Source organism: Schistocerca cancellata, chromosome 2, assembly GCF_023864275.1.
Source record: "Schistocerca cancellata isolate TAMUIC-IGC-003103 chromosome 2, iqSchCanc2.1, whole genome shotgun sequence".
Taxonomy (NCBI): Eukaryota; Metazoa; Arthropoda; class Insecta; order Orthoptera; family Acrididae; genus Schistocerca; species Schistocerca cancellata.
Genome location: NC_064627.1, coordinates 1,083,890,054 through 1,083,911,188, shown reverse-complemented (window position 1 = coordinate 1,083,911,188; position 21,135 = coordinate 1,083,890,054). Strand labels below are relative to the sequence as shown.

Here is a 21,135-nt window from a genome sequence, read left to right as displayed (position 1 = left end):
TCGTTACTCACTTTTGTCCTTTCGGTTTCATTTGTTTTCTGTGCATATTTTTTGCTGCCCTCTCAATGCTAATTATATTCCTAGCTATTTTTATTTTATTTGTTGATTCTGAAATAATCTCATTTAAAGATCATCTTATCCACTGTCTGCACTATAGTGTAGGTTTCAAAACTTTCCTTTCATTCTCTGTCTGACTTTGCTGACTGTAAATTGCAGTGCAAACATAAGTTCTGCAAAGAAGCCAGGATATTGAAATCAGAAAGAATTAGCCAACAAGCACAAAGCTAAGATAACATTTCAAAGTCTTGCTAGTCAGTTGTAAATAAAATTACAAACAATGCAACAGAAACTAAAAGTAATGATGCAGAATTAACAGTAAATAATGAGACATTCCTGATTCCCTTCTAGTTAGCAATATTTTTGATAATTACTTTATAGGTACTGCTGAAAGTGATGTCTGCATGAAACTGGGTGCACAGTATGCATTTGAGTCTGCTAATGAACATATATGAAGTACACAAACATGCAGTATGCACTGATCACATTCTGAAGCTTATTGACAGCCTCAGAAACAAAAAATCTGCAGGATTAGATGAAATTTCTCCATTTTGGTTGAAGAAATGTAAATATGAGCTAGTAAAACCACTAGTTTATCTACATTTACACCTAAATGATTACTCTGAAATTCACAATTAAGTTCCTGGAAGAGGGTTCATCGAAGCACCTTCAGGTTATTTTTATACCATTCCACTATTGAACAGCATGTGGGAAAAACTAACACTTAAATCTTTCTGTGCAAGATCTGGTTTCTCTAATTTTATTATGATGGCCACTTCTCCCTTTGTAGGAGGGCACCAGCAAAATATTTTCGCATTCAGAGGAAAAAGCTTGTGACTGAAATTTCATGAGGAGATCCTGTCACAATCAAAAATGCCTTTGCTTTAATGACTGCCATGCTACTGTGCAAATCTGTGGAACCCTCTCCTCTGTTTCACAACAATACAAAATGAGCTATCTTCTTTGAACTTTTTTGAAGCCCTCTGTCAATTCTATCTGATGAGGATCCCACAACACGCAGGAATGGAAAAGTGCAGTGTAGACAGTCTCTTTAGTAGACCTATTGCATTTTCTAAGTCTTTGATCCACTTTTCCCACAACATTATCTATGTGATCATCCCAATTTATTTTATTCATAATTGTAATTCCTAAGTATTTAGCTGAATCCACAGCCTTTATATTTGGGTGATTTACCATGTAACTGAAATTTAGTGAATTACTTTCAGTACACTTGTGGAGGACTTCCCACTTTTCATTATTTAGAGTTAATTGACACTTTTCACATCACATAAATATCTTGTCTAAATCATTTTGCAATTGGTTTTTACACCTCCTGTCAATAGCAGTCATTAATTCATGAGAATAAAGAGAAAGTTGTGTTTCATGTGAACACTTGAACACTATTTTCTGTATCTGTGATGGTTATTTGTCAATAAGTCATTTTCTTTGAGGTAATTCATAATGTCTGAAGACTGCATATGTTCCAAAATCTTATTGCAAAATGACATTAGTTATATATAATAAACTGTGTTCTTGAAGATAGTGTACTTGACAAGTGGAAACTGGCTGTACTCATAGCCTTACACAAAAAGGGGAAATGTGTTGAGTCTAGAACTGCAGATCTATTATCCTGACCTCAACATTCAGCAAACTGATTGGGAAAATAATGTTAAAAGGAATGTTGGCACATTATATTAATTATATGTATATAATTATTGAGTGATCCAGCATGGTTCCAGAAGAGGTCAAAGTACCCTGTAAACTGTAGTACATTTTGTAATATGTAGCTGAAAAAAATAAATAAAAATTCCCAAGCAGTAGGAGTATCCCTTGGCCCTTCAAAAGCTTTCATAGAGTATTTGATGACATGATCTTATCAAAAATTGCAGTGAGACGTGTCACTGAAAAAGTCATGTGATTACTGGAAACTTATTTATAAAGCAGATAAGACTGCACAGAAATTATATTTTCTCACCTCTTGTCCATCTTTCACTATTAGTGTAGGCTCTTGGGAGAAATCACAGCTGAAATTCTACTGTATCTACATCTACATACATATTTTATAAGCTCCCAAACAGTGCACAATGGAGGGTACCAATGATTTCCTGTTCCTCTTACAAATGATGTGAGGGAAACCAACCATCTATATGGTTTCTGCCCTGATTTTTCCTATCTTGGCTTCAAGTCCTTCTGTGAGATGTACTAGAATCACTCTAGTGTTTGTTGCAATGCCAGTTCTCCAAACTTCCTCAACAGCATTTCACAGAAAGAACATCTTCTTCAGCCCAGTGATTCTCATCTGAGGTCACAGAGCATTTCTGTAGTACTTATTTATCAATCCAACCTACCACTAACGAAAGTAGCAGTATGCCTCTGAATTGCTTCGATGTCTTCCTTTAATATGACCTGATGGTAATCTCAAACACCTCAGCAGTATTCAAGAATGGGTCACATTTTTGTTCTGTACATGGTCTCCTTTAAAGATGAGCTACACTTTCCTAGAATTTCTCCAATAAACCAAAGCTGAACATTTGCCTTCCCTGAAAGTGATCTTATGTGCTTGTCCAATTCCATGATGCTTTGCTATGTTACTCCTAGATACTTAGTCATCATTATTGTTTCACGCAGCACACCAATAATGCTGTATTTGAATGTTACGTGATTGTTTTTCTTACTCACCTGCTGTAACTTACATTTTTCTATACATATGGTTGCTCATTAACAACTTTCCTTTTCTATGAAAGGTAGGCATAGCTCTCTTTCAGTTTCTGGCAGAATGCACTGTAAGCAACACAAATGTTTCACTTGCATTAGTCATTTGGCGGCTCTTATTTGCTGCTTGGAGCTTTGTCTTCTTTACATTTATGGCTGACTTGTACTGCCTCAGAGAACCTCTTAATATTTCTTGTATGTTATTCATGTCCTTTTTTGAATTTGTGAATAGAGTAAGTCATTAGTGAATCTTACGCAGTACACTGGTTCTGCATTTGTCTTTAGTCGTCTCGTTTTCTGTTCTTAAGATGTCATCACTATCTTCAATGAACATAATAACTAAGTGTGGACAAATATAAATAGATATTAATCATGAAAAGTATAGTTGCTATTCACCATATAGCAAAGATGCTGAGTTGCAGATAGACTGTCAAACAAAGCTTTCAGCCAAACAGGTCTTCATCAGAATAGTGGCAGCCAGAGACTGTGGTTATGTGTGTGTTGCATTTGACAGTCTTTTTGTTATATCTCTGTCTGTGACTGAGGATCTCCACTATATGGTGAGTAGCAACTATCCTTTTCATAATATTGTCATTATTCCATCCTGGATTTTCCATTGTTAGATATTAATCATGATGTTTGTAAATGCAAAAACACCATTATTCACATACAAGCACAGCTACAACACAAGTTTGTACTTGCCAAGATACTGTCCACCAGAATCCAGCATGAACAACCCAGATGTGTCTATACGTAAATTTGTACTGTTTGTGCTCTGATAATGTGGAAGTGCTGAGTTAATTCCAAAAGCTGCAATAGTTCCAAAGCTAGAACCATTGTTATAAACCTGCCGCAACCTGTACTGCTCAAGAATTTCTACTGCTTGCAGTTCATCCCAGTACTCTCCATTCAACACCTGAAAATAGTAAATGTAGATCTTGTTAATAGTAGCTACAGAAATCATGTGTAAAATAAACTGATTTTCAATTTCTATAACTGAAAGAATCCTGCTTGTGGAAACTGCAGTACTTCAAAATAACAGATACAGTGGAATAAATTTGTTGGTACAAATCTCTTACAATACAAAATATATTTATTTTTTATTCTTAGTGGTATAAAACAATTTCACTTGAAAATTAGCTGTCTGTAAGGGATAGGGTGTGCAGCAACAAAAGTATTCTAATGATGTGGCAGTGAATAAAATAATCATTAGAATATTTTCAATTTTTAAATAAAATCATTCTGCTTTTGGCTGTTAAAACATTATTTATTGCGACTGCAATTTCAACATTGGTCATTTTCAAGTATTGTGGGATGCTGCAATCCACTCAATAATATCAAGCTATGACATTCTGTGTTTGAGCAGTTGCATGTGGTGTTGTGTACTTATCTGCTGTTCCATATACCAGCCATGTCAGAAAGCTGGTGAAATAACGATTTAAACACATGAGTTTAAATTTCATGTAATGGGCATGGTAAAGGACCACAAAAGTGGCAAATATGTAAACAAGTGTGGCATTGAAACTTTCTGGTAGATTAAAACTGTGTGCCAGACCACGACTTGAACTCATGTTGTGGCTAAGCCATGTCTCCATTATATCGTTTCTTCCAGGAGTGCCAGTTCTGCAAGGTCTGCAGGAGAGCTTCTGTGAAGTTTTGAAGGTAGGAGACGAGGTTCTGGTGGAATTAAGGCTGTGGGGATGGGTCATGAGTCATGCTTGGGCAGCTCAGGTGGTAGAGCACTTCTGTGTGAAAGGCAAAAGTCCCAAGTTCGAGTCTTGGCCCGGCACACAGTTTTAATCTGCCAGGACATTTCATATTGGCACATACTCCACTGCAGAGTGAATATTTCATCTTGGAAGTGTAGCACTGATTCAAACAGTGATCTTGCATTCAGAACTGTGATTCATGTCTAAACCTACATCTACATACATACTCTGCAAGCTGCAGTACAGTGCATGGTGGAGGGTAGCCTGCACTACTATTAGTCATTTCCTTTCCTGTTCCACTTACAAAAATGACTGTCTATATGCCTCCATATGAGTCCTACTTTCTTCTGTCTTATCTTTGTGGTTCTTATGTGAAATGTATGTTGGTGACAGTAGGATAATTCTGCAATCAGCTACAAATGGCAATCCTCTAAATTTTCTCAACATTGTTCCTCAAAAAGAACATTGTCTTCTCCTCAGGATACCCATATGAGTTCCCAAGGCATCTCTGTAACACTTGTGTGTTGTTCAAACCTACCAGTAACAAATCTAGCGGCCCTCCTCTAAAGTGTTTCACTGTCTTCCTTTAACCTGACCTGGTGCAGATCCAAAACGCTCAAACAGTACTCAAGAGTAGGTCACACTAGCATTCTACATGCAGTCTCCTTCACAGATGAACCACACTTTCCTAAAATCCTCCCAATAAACTGAAGTCTACTATTCACCGTCCCTACCACAATCCTCACATGGTCATTCCATTTCATATTGTTCTGCAGTATTATACCCAGAGATTTAAATGACATGACTGTGTCAAGAAGGATGCTACTAATGCTGCATCTAAACATTACAGTTTTGTTTTTCCTACTCACCCTCATTAATTTACATTTTTATATGTTTAGAGCCAGCTGCCATTCATCATACCAACTAGAAATTTTGTCTATGTCATCTTGTTTCATTGCAGAGTCACTCATCTCTGACACCTTACCATACGCCACAGCATCTTAAGCAAACAACCACAGATTGCTGCTCACCTAGTCTGCCAGATCATTTACCTACGTAGAAAATAATAGTCGTCCTATCACACTTCCATGAGCACTCTGACGAATATTCACGATCAAGGACAACATACTGGGTTCTATTATTTAAGAAGTCTTCAAGCCACTCACATAACTGGGAGTCTTTTCCATATGCTCATACCTTTGTTAACAGTCTGTAGTTGGGTACTGTGTCAAATACTCTTCATGAATCAAGAAATATGGAATTTGTCTATTGCTTTCCATCCATAGTTCACAGTATATCATGTGAGAAAAGGGCAGGCTGAGTTTCACACAAGCAGTGCTTTCTAAAACTGAGCTGTTACATGAACATAAGCTTTTTGGTCTTCACTAGGGACTTTTTGGGTGAGAGTTTCATGATAAACGCAAGCTAAGTAATGGGCCAGTGCCTAGGGTACTTTTTATAAAACCAAATTTGGATTCGATCCGGATTTGGTGACTTATTTGTTTCCAATTCTTTCAGTTGTTTCCCTATACCAGGGATGCTTATTATGCTATGTTGTTGATACAGGACTTTGTATGATGGACAAATGACAGTATCCCTATAAAGTCATGAATGCTTCAGTTTATCATGCCTAAATAAATATCTCTTGTCTAAATGTATCAGAATGGTTCCTATGACTGACTGACTTCCTTGGCCATTCATGGGCAACAGAGCCAGTGTAATTTATGAAATGCATAGCCTAATTTCTATTAAGAATAATAGTGTGTATATGTGCTTGGTGCCTGTGTGATGATGGCCAGATGGCAGTACAATGAAGAAATACATATAAAAGCATTCTCTTAATTTTATTTTCAGTTTTCAGGGACTTTTAATTCCATGTCTTATTTCTGAGGACAGCTCCTTAATGATTTTTGCATCACTTTGTCAAGTTTATGACTTCCTTGCTTTATGCTTTGAACCAAAGAACCTGCTTTGCCTAAATGCATTTATACTAGGGCTGTTATACCATAAAGAGAGACATAATATTTTAATATGTTTGCAAAGTACTGTTCTACAATAAACTGCCTTCACATCCATGTGTGCAAATCTTCTCACGGACAGGGCTGATTTGTGAACATTTTTATGTACAAGTGACATAACATTTAGTGCTCCCATTTTCCACTCAAACACTTCCACCTACTTCAGTTTTTGCTACTAAATTCTGATATGTCCTCTATGGAAACCTTACAGTTGTGACACCCCTCTCAGCTTGGCTCCATAAGTGGCAGCTTGTGTCTCTTGAGCCTTAAATTGACTCTGCTTACAGCCATCCTCCAACCACTTTTGGTTCAGTTTAACAGAATTTCAAAACTTAACACAGGCAGCAATCACTTGTAAGGAAAGTCATGTTGTTTGCCGTCATTACTACTTGCAGTAGGATTAACAAACTAAGCATTATTATGATAAATTTCATTGCAACTAACCAAAAATTCTATAAAATAATTAAAGATTATATTGTAAATTAGTTTTTGCTGTTAATCAAAGTAATTTCATGGGATATCCTGATGATTTATTTCAAAACAAGCTATATGAAGTTACTTTGTTTGTCTCGCCAATGGATCTATAAGGTAGATGAAAACAAAGTACAGTCTCATTTGAACAGCAGTGCAGAAGATTTTTAGTACAGAGTTTGCATATTTTGTGAAAATAGCATATCTGGTTGCATAAGACCAAAATAAAATTGTTTTTGTCTCAGTATAATTATGTGAAAACGGCCAAGCACTAAATGTGCAAGAATGAAGATTAGAGTTTAATGCCTTTTCACCAGGGAGGTCAGTCAGTTCTAAGTTCCAGTTCAGTCTGAAAAGTGTAGAGGAAACAGTAAAAAGTAGCTTTATTGTTGCAACAATCACAGCATTCATTTGGAGTGATTTAGCAAAACCACAGAGATACCAAGATTTCTGTGTTTGGTCTGGATCCCATTACTCCACAAATGTGAGAAAATAATGTTTTCACCACCATACCATCTTGGTAGTAAGTTTACCCGTATACAAGAGACATAGTCTCCAGATTTCAAAGTTTGTAGCAGCAAGAAACTGTCAAAACTTTGCTAAGAAAGTTTGAAAGGTCATTAAATGCAGCGGTTCTATTGTGGGATACACATACCTCAATTATTATATAATTATCTTATTTGTATTAATTTTGCATTAATAATAAGGCTACAAATCACATTATAATTGTACAATTATGGCAAAAACAGTCAGATTTGGTAACTTCCTGGCAAATTAATCAGAGATATCTTACACCATGTTCAAGGTCTGCAAGAAACTGACAAAGAGCAACACCATCTCGTATATGTGCGTTCCACATTCCCATAGCTTCAACAGAATTTTTTCGTGTTTTCATCAAAAGAACAGGTGATATTTCTCTTTGTATCTTCTGCTCAGGAATCTGGAAAACAATCATTCAGAAAATATTAATTTTATGCTAAGGACTGCTGAATTATGTTTCACAAATAGTGCAGAAGAACTGATAGCTTCAAAATTCAAATTGTTGCAGCAATGAAGCTTTGTCTGCTACATACCTGTATATACACAAGATAACTAACTCCTTTGGCGTAGCTATACTGTTGTGGCAAAATTACTTTTGTGACTCTCTGTCCCAAGGCAGCTAGGTCATACCATACTTCATTATAATTTTTTATGCTGAAAAAATAACCATCATTGTTTTTAAATGACTACAATAGCAACCTCTCAAAGTCACATGATATAAAACACTATGTCATGCCAAAAACAAATGATGTATTTATTTGGCAACTCAGAAATAGATCTCTAAGGTACTAAGCTTGGTAACAGCACTGGAATTCTGTGGTGTTTTGAGAAGTGTTATATGCATAAAGTAGCAACCCCTCATAGTCACATGACATAAAAGACCATCTCATAAATTTCAGCAGAATAATATTTCATACCCAAAACAAATGACATCTTTGTTTGACTATTCAAAAATAGATCTCTAAGGTACTCAATCGGGTGACATCATTGGAATTCTGTGATGTTTTGAGAAGTGTTATACGCATAATTTTGTTGTGGAATGTCAAGATAAAGTGCAGTTCCTCATATTTATACATCTAGAGATGAGCTCACCCTCTAGGTGTGTAGTTACTGGGCTCCAGTAAGGAAGGAAAGGGGGGGGGGGATCTTTTGTTCTCTTCACAGTAATTCCTCTCACAATCACTGTGCCGCCCACTGGGTGCTCTGCTAATTGTAGATTCCGTGTCATAGTTCTTGGTGTTTCTGATAATAGTTGTCATTAATCGTTATTTCTTATTGCTTATTCCTTGTAGCAGTCATCTGAATGGTGCACCATTCAGAAGTTTATGCCACTCTTCACAACTGAGACAAGCAATACATGACATTTGCACCACTCTTTGCAGAAAATGGAGTAAACTGCCAGATGACATACAACTCAAATTGCCACAATAACAGGACAAAACTTCCTACATTCGAAGTCTTTCTACTGCATAATTTCTTTTTAGATCTACAGGAATGTTATATCACTGAATCATGCACCACACCTACCTTGCTTTTGTACCTGTGTCTCACAGGCATAGCCTGTGCACCTGCCACCCCTCCATTCCATGTTCTTAGCCAGGAAACCTGCTGCCTCCCCTCTGAGCCACTAGCTAAGTCCTGGTGTGTGTGTGTGTGTGTGTGTGTAAATTATTTGTCTTCTCACTTATTTAGATACCAGTGAAAAAATTACATCCAGCCTCTTCTAATCACATAACAAACACAATGTTTTGATGGGTACCATGTGGTGATCCAGGAAAGCTTTCTGGGTCGGTCAGTCACACTACCATGCCACAAATGCATCATCAGTATTGAAATAAGTTCTTGGGTTTCTACTGAGATATTTGACACGTCATCTTGTAATGATCATAAATTCCCACATATCAGTGTTATTTACTTTCAATTTGTGGTGCTTCCCTTATGCTTAGTATCCCATGTTGCTGCATATCAAGTCCTGGAATCAATAGTCACGCAAGTGCAAGAACAGCTGGTTAAACTGTATCCATAAGAAAAAAATATATAATCTTTGCCTGCAAACAATGTTTGTTGAATTATTATTGTTATTTGTGTTGTGTGTGCTCTGGGACTAATGTTTAAATTGGACAAAGCTTGTTAGCAGCACTCATGAGGTACAAATGCATTGAGGTGTCTGTTTCAGGATAATGGCTATATAACTACACACTTATGGAGATTACGTTTGTGTTACATTTACATTATACTTCAAATTTCATCATCATGCAATTTATTTCAGGTTGTAGTGTACAGGATTTTTCTAAATGGTAATGATGCATGAATTTTTTGGAGGTTGATCAATTGCAACCAGGGCCAAACTGAGGGGATCCTGGGCTTCAGGCAGAAATGCCAAAGCTGTATTATAATCCTCCTCCTCATGCCTACTTACCTTCTGCAGTGTTTTTCAACTAAGATTTAGAAAATTTTATAATTCTGTAAGAAGGTTTAATAAAAGTGAAGCATTGAAGAACTTTCTAAAAAAAAAAAACTTAAAGTAAAACAAAATCTATATCTTATGAAAAGGATTCATCATGTAGAGAAACACTAAGTCACAGACCGAGCAAGGTGGAGCAGCGGCTAGCACACTGGACTCACATTCAGAATTCGGGAGGACGACAGTTCAAACCCACGTCTGGATATCCTGATTAGATTTTTTCCCATGTTTTTCATGACTTCAGACTAATGCCAGTTTAGTTCCTTTGAAAAAAGGCACAGCCAATTTCCTTTCCAATCCTTCCATAATCCAAGTCTGTGCTCCATATCTAATGACCTTGTTGACAGGACATTAAACACTAACCTCCTCCTTCTCCTCCTCCTCCTCCTCCTCCTCCTCTTCCTCTTCCTCCTCCTCATTCTAAGTCACAGGAAGCACAATAAAAAGACTGCTATAAATTTAAGATTTTGGCCAAAAGGTCGTTTTCCAAAGTAGAAAAGACACACACATTCACACAAGCACAACTCACACACATATGTCCACTGTCTCTAGCCACTAAGCCCACAGACAGTGGTTATATGAGTGTGAGTTGTGAATGTGTGTGTGTGTGTGTAATTGTACTTTCTTGCTTTGAACGGCCAGGAGAGCAGTGACCCTCCATATCTGCATCTGGTGATGCCTGAGGGCTGAGGATGACACATCAGCCAATTAGTACCACTATGGCTTCACAGCCTATTCAGACAGTGTTGGTTTGTTTTTGCTTTGAGTGGAGTTGATACACTGATTATGTCACTGAAGTCAAGGTTAGCAGCTGTGGTGTGTACTGTTGACAATATATCTAAATCTGACAGTCTGCTTCTTTCACCAGTACTCAACCATAAGTTTCTTTTTATCATCTTTAATTTGCTGAAAATGTGTTCAAAAGGTGAGATACTGTGATCACTGGCATTCATAAATATCTCAAAGCACAGAAATTTTGTGATCACACAAAAACGTGGAAAACTTGAAATACTGCAGGGAATTCAGACAGAAACAGAGATATGAATAATGATATAACAATAACAAAATTAACTAAGTAACAGCACACTACCCACAACTCCAGCCCTCTTAAAAAGGCGGAACTCTGCACCTGTTCTGAGAACCACACCCATACGAGACATGATTAATCACATGGGTGAACCAATCCATACTTGACAGTAGAGGAAGAGGAAGAGATAGGCTAGCAATGCCTTTTTTGGAGGGGTGAGAAGGATACTAGGAGTGGTAGTCCTTATTTCAAAGAAAGGTAGTTGAAGCCCTAGTGGGGGGGAACTGTCCAATGGTACAACTCCATGGTGTCAATCAGTGACAAACAGGGTGTACTATTGTGGCCTGTCAGTACTTGTATAAGGAGTACTGGGTATATGTGGAGATAATATACAGGATTCCTGATTCTGGACAAGATGGAAAAGGTAGCATCATTTTGCATAGACCTTAACAAGGCTTCTGGTGTACTGGGAGAAGGACTGCTTGTCATTGTTGCTGTTCTGATTCCAGGGGTTCAGGTTGAATGAAAGTAATTTTTTGGTGTGGAATGGATAGCAGCTGTTGATGAGGAGGTAGAAATACACATTTTTACAACCAAAGTACAGTTCAAATCACTATAATTATAATACTGGGTTCTCTGTGATGATGCAAAACACAAACTTCTTTTTTCATCCTCTTTCTCAGCCAAGCACCACATTTTTGCAACAAAGGTGTTTTATGATATAATTTGTGAATGAGAAATAGGTCTAAAACTATTTTTATATACTGCAGTCATTTACCCTCAGATCACAATAAAAAAAGTGTTTCAGGTATAATTTTTATTTGTAAATGTTATGATGAAACATCTTGTATTTTCAAACACTAGAAGGAGTAGAGGTAAATATTCAGATACACTGAGTGATCATTAGGCATATAAACAAGACTGAAAATATTGCTAAGCTTTTAGACAATATCTTTTGTTCAGAGCTAACTAATGCAGAACACTTACAGAGATATATACACACAGATAAATTGCTCCAACTGTATTAGCACTGCAGCTTAGCTACTGGTGATGATGCAAAACATGCCAAAAATATTGTTGTAAGAAAAACTGCTGTTAGAACATTCACAACCCAAAGATTGACTTTATCAACTCACTCTGTTTTGAATAACGAAAAGTAAACAATTTTATGTAATACTTTACAGTATTCTGTTACAATGCTGTAAACTATTACATACTAGTATTCGCTTTTTTTTTTTTTTTTTTTTTTTTTTTTCATGTACCAAGTGATGTAATGATATAAATGTTTAAGTACCACCTAGGTTCCATAAAGGTAGGTTGGGGGTGAAAAAGGGTTGGTAATGCCTGACATCCGGTGGCATGTTGTGCAGATAGTATTGGAATGCATTCCCAGGAGTATAAGTGAGGATGGGCACAACTGAGATGAAAGAGGGGGGAAGGAGGAGGTGGATAGAGAGAGGGAAAGGAGGTGATGAACAGCATAGACACAGAGAGAGAGGAAAGGAGATGGAAAGAGAGAGGAGGAGAAGGAGGATGAGTTGGACAGAGAGTGGGGGGGAGGGGGGGGGGGTGGAGATGTGTGCAAATTATATGTTGTATACATATATGGCCAAAGCTGCAGAAAAGGGCTAATAAATAAATAAAATGACAAGCTTAAGTTTATGGTCTAATTATACTGATGAGCCAAAACATTTTGACCATTGCCCAACCCAAGACTGAATGCCACCTGATGCTATTATAAGCATATGACATGGTAAGGAAAGTATATAAGCAGAGCAGAGGCAGATGGGGAATCATTCTACCAGTGATATGGGGAGCAAATGGGGAAATCCACTGGCTTAAGAAAGTGTGACAAAGAGCAGATTCTTATGGCCCTATTGTTGGAAATGAAAAATTGAAGCAGGTTAGGTGCTCATGTACAGCTGTCATTATCATCTATGGAAAACGGTTGAAGGGCAGTAGGTGACAAGATGTCAGATTCCCACACCTCTTCACAAAATTTGGAGGTTGGAGGCTTGCCAACTCTTTAAAGCAAGAGAAGTGATGATCTTTGGCAGACCTGACAACAGAGTATAAAGCTGGTACATATGCAAAGAGTCTTGGAGCACACAATTCAGCAAATGATGTTGAACATGAGGTTTCTCAACAGGTAACCTCTATGTGTTCCATTGTTGACCCAACAACATCTTCAATTACAATCAAAGTGGGCACAGGATCTTTGAGATTGGACTAGGGATCCATGGAAACATATCATCTGGTTGGATGAATAATGTTCCTTATTCCACCAGGAGGTTAATTCTATGTGGGACATTCATCTGGGGTTACTTGCAGTAAAATTTGAAGGCACCATGACAACTGGGGGCAATGTGAACATTATTGTGCACCACCTGTTCAATGCCTTTGCCGATGGTGATGACATCTTCCAGCAGGATTGCAAGGCCTGAATCATGCTGCAGTGGTTTGAGGAACATGATAGTGAGTTGATGTTGATATGTTGGTCACCAAAGTAACCTGATCTGAAGGTGATGGAACACATCTGAGATGCTGCCTGGTGCTAGGTTCATGCCCACAATCTGGAAGCCTCTAATTTATGGGAATTGCATGACCTTGCACAAGACATCTGGTGCCCCACACCTCTGCAAACATATTAAGGGCTTGTTAAATGAATGCCACAGAGAATCGCTGCTGTATTGCTCTTGAAAGGTGGCTCAACATGCTATTTGGCAGGTGCCAAAATGTTTTAGCTTGTCTGTGCACACACACACACACACACACACACACACACACACACACACAGACACAGAAATGAAGTGAATGAAGTGAGTCCTGTCTGTAAGCTATTTTGCAATAAAATTGTGGGTCATTTTGCACTCACCGCACACTGTCTTGTGCAACTTCAGAATCACTGTTGAGATGCGCCACAACAGCAGCAGTGCTTTTGCCTGCAGGAAGGTAGAGTGTAGTATCCTCCAGGGTGATGATCAGATAGGAGCGGAATACTGGAGTGTATGGAACATCACCTCCTCTCAGGTTCAGGTTCCATGCAATCTCATCCAAGGCTGTCAGTACAAGAGCATCTGCAGACCGCTCCTGCAGCCAGATCCTTAATCTGCCTATTTTATCTTGCCATGACTCTCCTATACAGAACAGTAAAACAGCATCTACTTGCTTCTTGTAAATATTTTGTAATAATCATGAGACAGTCGTTTACACTTCCGTCTCTCTCTCTCTCTCTCTCTCTCTCTCTCTCTCTCTCTCTCTCTCTCTCTCACACACACACACACACACACACACACACACACACACACTATATTATTATATATTCAGAAGGTTTTGCTATGGAACAGAAGGAGCTGTCAAGCAAATATGATTCCAGTTTGTGTTTGAAGTTAATCTAATCTCTATTAGATTCCCTATATCCCTGGATAAGTGGTCAAAGATTTTTATGTTTGAGTATGTCATTTATTTTTGTGCCACACACAGGATGAGTGCCCATATCTATTATCATGTTTATGATGTAACTATAAGGGAACAAAATTTAATATATTGCGAGGCTGCTATCAGTGTTCCCAACTGTTTAAAGAGCTTTTTACAACAGGTTCTTATATGATCCTTATTACACACTTCTGTGCAACAAACAACTTCTTCCTCAATGATCTTACCATGTAAAATGAAGCTTTAAGATATTAGTGAATTGAAATAGAAAAAAGCCAACTTTTGACATTTTCATCTCCAAAATTTGATATTATCTGCAATGTCAAAGTTGCAGATCTTTTATGTTTTAATTGTTCTGTAGTGTGTAACTTCCAATACAGGTTCACATGAATACAACTATCTAATAGTTTATTCAGTTATTGATTTATCTTCATATACTACTCCTAATTGTGAAATCATGCCATGTATACAGAACTCTATGTCTTGTGTTTTATTTAAGTTGAATGACAATCCATTTTCAGAGAACCAGTTGTTAATCTTCAATAAAATTTATTGATCTTGATGCTTGCATATTTGGCAAAGTGAACCATTTCAGCTTGTTGGATAAATATGGAAAAACATAGAGTGGATGCTATACCAATCCCTGTGGTATACACTTAGTGATTACTCTCCATTCTGAGGAAACTGTTTCACAGAGGGTTTATTAATGTAATACTCTGCATCCTTTTAATGATACAGGATGAAAAAAACTTACTAGCTGGATCTCCAAGAAGATTATTTTTGAGATTATCTTGGGGTTATGGTGAACCACACAATGAAATGCTTTTGACAAATCACAGAAAATACCAGTTGCCAGTATTTTGTCATTTAATTTTTTTATAATCTGTTTCATGTACTAAAGTGGCCTGTTCTGAGGAGAGTCTCTTTCAAATTCCATTTTGAGACTAAGTTTTAATTTTGGGATAGGTGTATTGTTGTTCTTGTGTACTTAGTCTTTGCTGTTACCTTTGAGCAGGAAGCAGACGTAAGACTAGACAGTAATCTTAAGATCAATCTTTTCATTTCTCTTATAAAAGGGCCTGATAACATATTCCAGTCTCTGGAATATACCCCATAATAGTAATGTATTGTATATATGACTATTGCTCTATTTTGTTCTTCCAATAATGTCGAAAATGTAAGAGAAAGCAGCTGCAAACCAGCTCTCTTTTCACTGTCACTGATGCTTTTCCATTCAAATATAATGGGTTTATAAAATGCATGTTTGCTCAGTCAATTTTCTTTTCCCTTAAAACTATGTAAACTTATCCCAAACCACATTGTTAAATGTCTTTTACAAATCTATAAAATGCATATAGAAGCCTCTTCCATTCTCAGTACACTTCTGTTGAAAATTCACAAAAGAACTGTTGCATCTCTTGTGCTCATATAGTTTCTAAAACCAAACTTCTCCTCAGCCAAATTCTCCTCCACTACCTTTCTCAGTCTTTTATTTGTGATCATTAACATAAATTCAGCTGCATGTGAAATTAGGCTAATCATCTAATAATCACTGCATTTCTTGGTTCCCTGTTTCTCTGGTATTGATAGAATTGCCACAGTCAAGTGGTCTCTGTCCATTTCCTCTTTCATTTCTTTTTGTCCCATAACCTCAACATTTCAGACCTATAAGTAGCACTTACAGGTCTGTTTTGATCCAAATTGTACTCTTTATTCAGTTGTACAGTAAATCATATCTTCTCCTCCTCTCTACTTCTTCAGATGTGTCTCACTCCTCTTTTAGCCATTCTTTCCATAGCTTACTATGTTTCTCCATGCAGTTCATCATTCAGCTTCCTGCACATCTGTCTTGGTTCTTAACTGTTCTTCTTTTTGAATTTCACTCTCCCCTCAATCTTGAAAGTCATTCCTTGTTTAACCCAAGACTTTTCCCTTTTATGTATTCTACATTTTCTGTCCAGATTTAATTATTCCTTCTCTTTAGTGAGACTATTTCCAATATACTTTCTTCACTCTCTTTTACCGTCTCTGAGTTCCACCTCTCCGCCACAGCAACCTTCTTCAGTTGTTGTTTTTTTTTTTTTTTTTTTTTTCTTTTTTGTTGCAATCTATGCTGTAAGGAAACAGTGGTCACTATTAATATCCACACCTGGTAATGTGTGCACCTTCCTGATTCCATTTTTGTATGTATTCTACCATGATAAAATTAGTTTGGTTTGTATAATAATTATACTATAATTATCCCCTAGTCACTTCCAAAAGTACTTTTGAACCATGTATTTATCACTATTAGTTGTCTTTCTTTTCAGAAGTTAGTGAGCTCACTATTGACCTCTGTCATTCCTCCTCCGACGACCATGACTGACTGCTATGGTCCTCTCTTTCAGTTCTCCCACTATGGTATTCCAACCACTTGTTACTATTTTGAAGAATCTGCAATTATGATCCATGATTTTCTGTATTCTACTGCATGTTTTCTTTGTGAGCTGGTCATTATGATCTGAAAGTGGCATCTAAATCTGGATAATCAATATGCCTCTTTGTACTCCCTGGTTACACTTGTAGCCCTCCCATTTGCATAGGTTATGTCTTCTACACACTTAACCATTTCCATTTCCATAATCACTCAGAATCAGTTACTTCCTATAATGTCCTCACAAACAGTAAATTATGTGTTCATCTGACTGAAATTCTCAAAATCTGCATCTCAGCAACTTCTATCAGGTTCCCTGCTGTTCCCCACCTCCTACAACCTGTATCTTTTCCTTTCCTCTCTTGTTAAAGTGCAGACCATGTCCTCTGTCTTGTGCACCTCATCTTTCAGTAACACCAATTGGCACACCCCTGATGTGTGTCCCATACAAAGTCAGCAGCAACCCAGTCAGTTCCTGGTATAAAAAAGGGGGAGGCCAAGAGAGGGTAGCGTAAGACAACCTTGTAAATGGTTAGCATGTTGCTATGTTTTTACTGAGAAAATATGTATGATTATAAGACTGACTCGTTCCACAACATAGCAGGAGATCATATGTTCCCAAATGTATTTGTATCATGAATAATATCAAACCAAGTGGAGCTGTTCCACATTTATACATTTAACACTGATAATACAAGAGTAAAATTTGCTGAGAAATCCTGCATTTTTGTATTATTTGTTTCAAATTGTATAATGAAGGCTGGTGTAAGACTGTGATCTGCATTGTTTGCTGCAAAGCAATTTTAAAGTTGTTTAGCAACTATCTTAACAACGTCTCACAAGACTGAAATCAGACTCTTGCTTAGTATGCTGGTATGAGTCATTGGCAAACAATACAGTTTATAAAAGCATTGACACATACATCATTTACATTTATCAAGACTAAGACATAAGCATGGGCATTACTGATATTTTTATTTTTATTGACTCCATATTCTAAATTTTCATTTACCTTTGTGTTTTATGAATAAAATAATGGCTAAATACCTCACAGTTTATTGGCATGCTTAATTAATTATTTAATTAATAGTGTATAAAATGATAAGCATATCATGATTAGTGAAAGACCTGTGAACTGCTGATCAAGTACAAATATTTTGTCAGATGGATAAGGAGGCTGTCCATTTTCAGATCCCCATATTTCATCAACAAGATTATTTGTGATGACAACAAGGTCCAGACCAGCTTCATCTGAAACAAATCATGTGGTAGCACTATAGAGCAATACTTTCTTTATATAATACTATGTATTTCTGTAAAGATGAGTGCATGTTAAGTTTAATGGTAAATCTGTTTGGTTGTAAATCTACTTAATTACATGCCCAGATAACCATTTCATAAGTAAATTATTTATTTTTGTACTGGTAACTCATCAAATGATGGGACATGGAGGTGTGGGATGGGAATCTGAAATTAGTTGTTGTGATCATTGACAAAACATCACAAAACAGGGCTATGTTGAACAAGTAGTTTTCAAAGAAATAATACGGCAGGCTATATTATTCCACGTAAGTATTTCTCACTTATAATGTGATAAAAAGACATAAAGACAACATTTTAACTCACATTAAATAGTGCCTAATGAGGGTACGCAGTTATCTTAGATATTGGAGCGACATAAAATTTAAGAAATATTTCAGTAACTAAGAACTGATAATGGTAATTGAATCATATATCTTATATATCAAATTACATTCACATAGAGACAGAAATGGTTTCTGTTCATCAAGCAACAACATAGACAAGCACAAATAGAAAATTAGAAAAAAACACTATATTTTTCTTACAGATGCAAAATTAAGGAAAAGCTTGAAAAAACGTGTTAATTGTAGATAAATTAAGGGTATGAGACAGGACCCAATGCTAACTTAGGCACAGCTGGATGTAATCTGCTCCATGCATTATGCTGCAAGCAAGCAAGAAAAGGCAAGGAACTGAATATCTTGTGCAAATGCACACTTCCCAGTGAACATCACTGATGAAAAGCTCTTGAGTTTACAGCTGGGAGGCATTGTTGAACTACTAAATGTTTTGATGGGTATCATGCTCACCATATTCAGGTGAAGCATTGAGATATTGTGGATGTCCCTATATTTATATTAGTGAGGCTATGGATGCCAGGATCCTGTGTGGCTGTGGTGGGGTGTGGTTGATGCAGTGGTGGGGTTGCGGTGGGCTGACGGCTGCATTTGTATCTCAGCAAGGGCATTCTCGATCAACCTTGTGTGGCGGTCATTGCTGGACATGCTCTCATCATATTGGTGCTAACATAGGATTCCATGCCAGACTTAGTTGATAACCTTTGCCCTTATTGATGTGACACTTGTGGACCCTTATATCTACTGATTCCTTTATACCAATTTCCCAATAGCCTCTTGCTTGGTACAGCAACTTGGTGTTCTCAGAATCAAACATGTGTTCTTCATTTAGGCAGTGCTCAGCCACTACTGATTTCTACTCTGTCAGAAAAAAATTGGAACACCCTCAAGAGCTGTGTTCAGTGGCACCAGGATACAATACGTGCACAGTGAATGAGTGCAATGTTAGTGATTAATTTGTCACCATCACTGGCAATCAGACGGTGGTTGGGAAGCATCTCTGTGCACCCTCTGTATTGACTCTGCAGGCAATAACTGTGCTGGCTTCATAGACAAACAGTGTTCGCAACATTCATTCTAGAGTACAATCATGCCCGTCCACTGAGTATATACTCTGGCTGAACAGTTTATTTGAATGTTGAGCGGGATCACACTGTGGGTCCATGGGAAGCTGGATGGACATATTGACAGATTGCTGCACTTGTTGGGCACAACGTACCAGTGGTGTGTCGCTCCTTTCGGCAGTAGTCTGTAGATTATTCCCACACATGTAGGCCAGGTTCTGGACGTCCTCATAGTATAGATGCACATCAAGATTAGTGCCCTGAATAAGCAGAGCTGGCCTATTGAATATCATCTAGGAAATAAATCCTAGAACATGTTGCACCTCCTGTGCCACCAGCTACCATTAGGAACCGTCTGCTTGCAGCAGGAATAAGATTACATGTCTCTCTGGCCAGCCTACCACTGAAACCATGAAACCACCAAACTTGGCTACACTCTGGTGTTGTGAAAGAGTTGACCGGAGCATGGAATGGTGCTCTGTTATCTTCAGCAATGAGAGTGGGTTCTCTCTGTTTGTGAGTGATGGATGTACTATATTTACTCGAATCTAAGCCACGCTTTTTTCCGGTTTTTGTAATCCAAAAAACCACCTGAGGCTTAGAATCGAGTGCAAAGTAAGCGGAAGTTCTGAAAAATGTTGGTAGGTGCTGCCAAAACTAACTTCTGCTGCCGAATATATGTAGCGCTACACAGGCCTGCTTTGCAGGCACAAAGATAAATACTGGCGCCAAAACCTCTGAGTCAGTAAATAAATTAAAAAAAGGTGGAAGACGAGATTTTTTCTCCGCCCCGAGTTTAGACCACTGCATTTTCATACATTATCCAACGAAGTAAATACGAATTCCGTTTTGTTCATCTTCGAATGTAGCAGCATTTCGATGAACTACGAAAATCCGACTGGCAAGATTGTTTGGGATGTTTGTCAATATGACCAACTCTATGTTCTGAATTTTTTCCTACCTGTGAGAAGAGATGGTTGCTAATAGGAACTTTTATGAATTGTGAATCACATGCAGTATTCTCTTCACCATAAGAAAAATACGAATATAAACATTTTGCCATGTATTCTTTCGTGTTTGTTGCTATCTCATTTAAATCCTGTCTGCCTAATAAATTACAAAACCAGTGTGAGACAACAGCAAACGCGGAAGAATATACATATCATGTCATGTTTATATTCGTATTATTCTTATGCCTAATAGCGATGCAGTCAGAAATGAAGCACGGCAATTGACTAGATTTTTAAATCCAAGATGACTCTAATTTCTGCGCAGAATGTTATGAACAAAAGAGGCGTCTGCAAAGATTTTCAAACGGCGAAAAATTTTAGCTAAACTCTCGTTCAGAAAATCTTCAATCATACGCAGTCTATTATTTGGTTCTTGTCGATCATTATCAAAGAAAGCAGCAGTGTAAGTAACAACAAATAGTAGTCTCTTGCCATTGTTTCGCTAATGAGACAATTCCTCTTCTTTTTTTTATCGTTAGCGGCGGTAGCGCGCACAAAAGCAAGCCATGCCGCGAGCGGCGACAGGTCGTAAACACACATTATCAGAATGTGACAAA

General features: G+C 37.5%; 1 protein-coding gene across 1 annotated transcript in view; it reads right to left on the bottom strand.

The window, feature by feature from the left end:
• LOC126161225 (xaa-Pro aminopeptidase ApepP-like) overlaps positions 1-21,135 on the bottom strand; it is a 290,593-nt gene that overhangs the window by 53,328 nt on the left and 216,130 nt on the right. The window contains exons 5-9 of the mRNA XM_049916968.1: positions 17,975-18,097; positions 13,874-14,135; positions 8,041-8,161; positions 7,761-7,907; positions 3,472-3,685 (exon numbers count right to left, since the gene is read on the bottom strand). Coding sequence (XP_049772925.1) covers positions 3,472-3,685; positions 7,761-7,907; positions 8,041-8,161; positions 13,874-14,135; positions 17,975-18,097 — 867 coding nt within the window. The remainder of the gene's footprint in view (positions 1-3,471; positions 3,686-7,760; positions 7,908-8,040; positions 8,162-13,873; positions 14,136-17,974; positions 18,098-21,135) is intronic.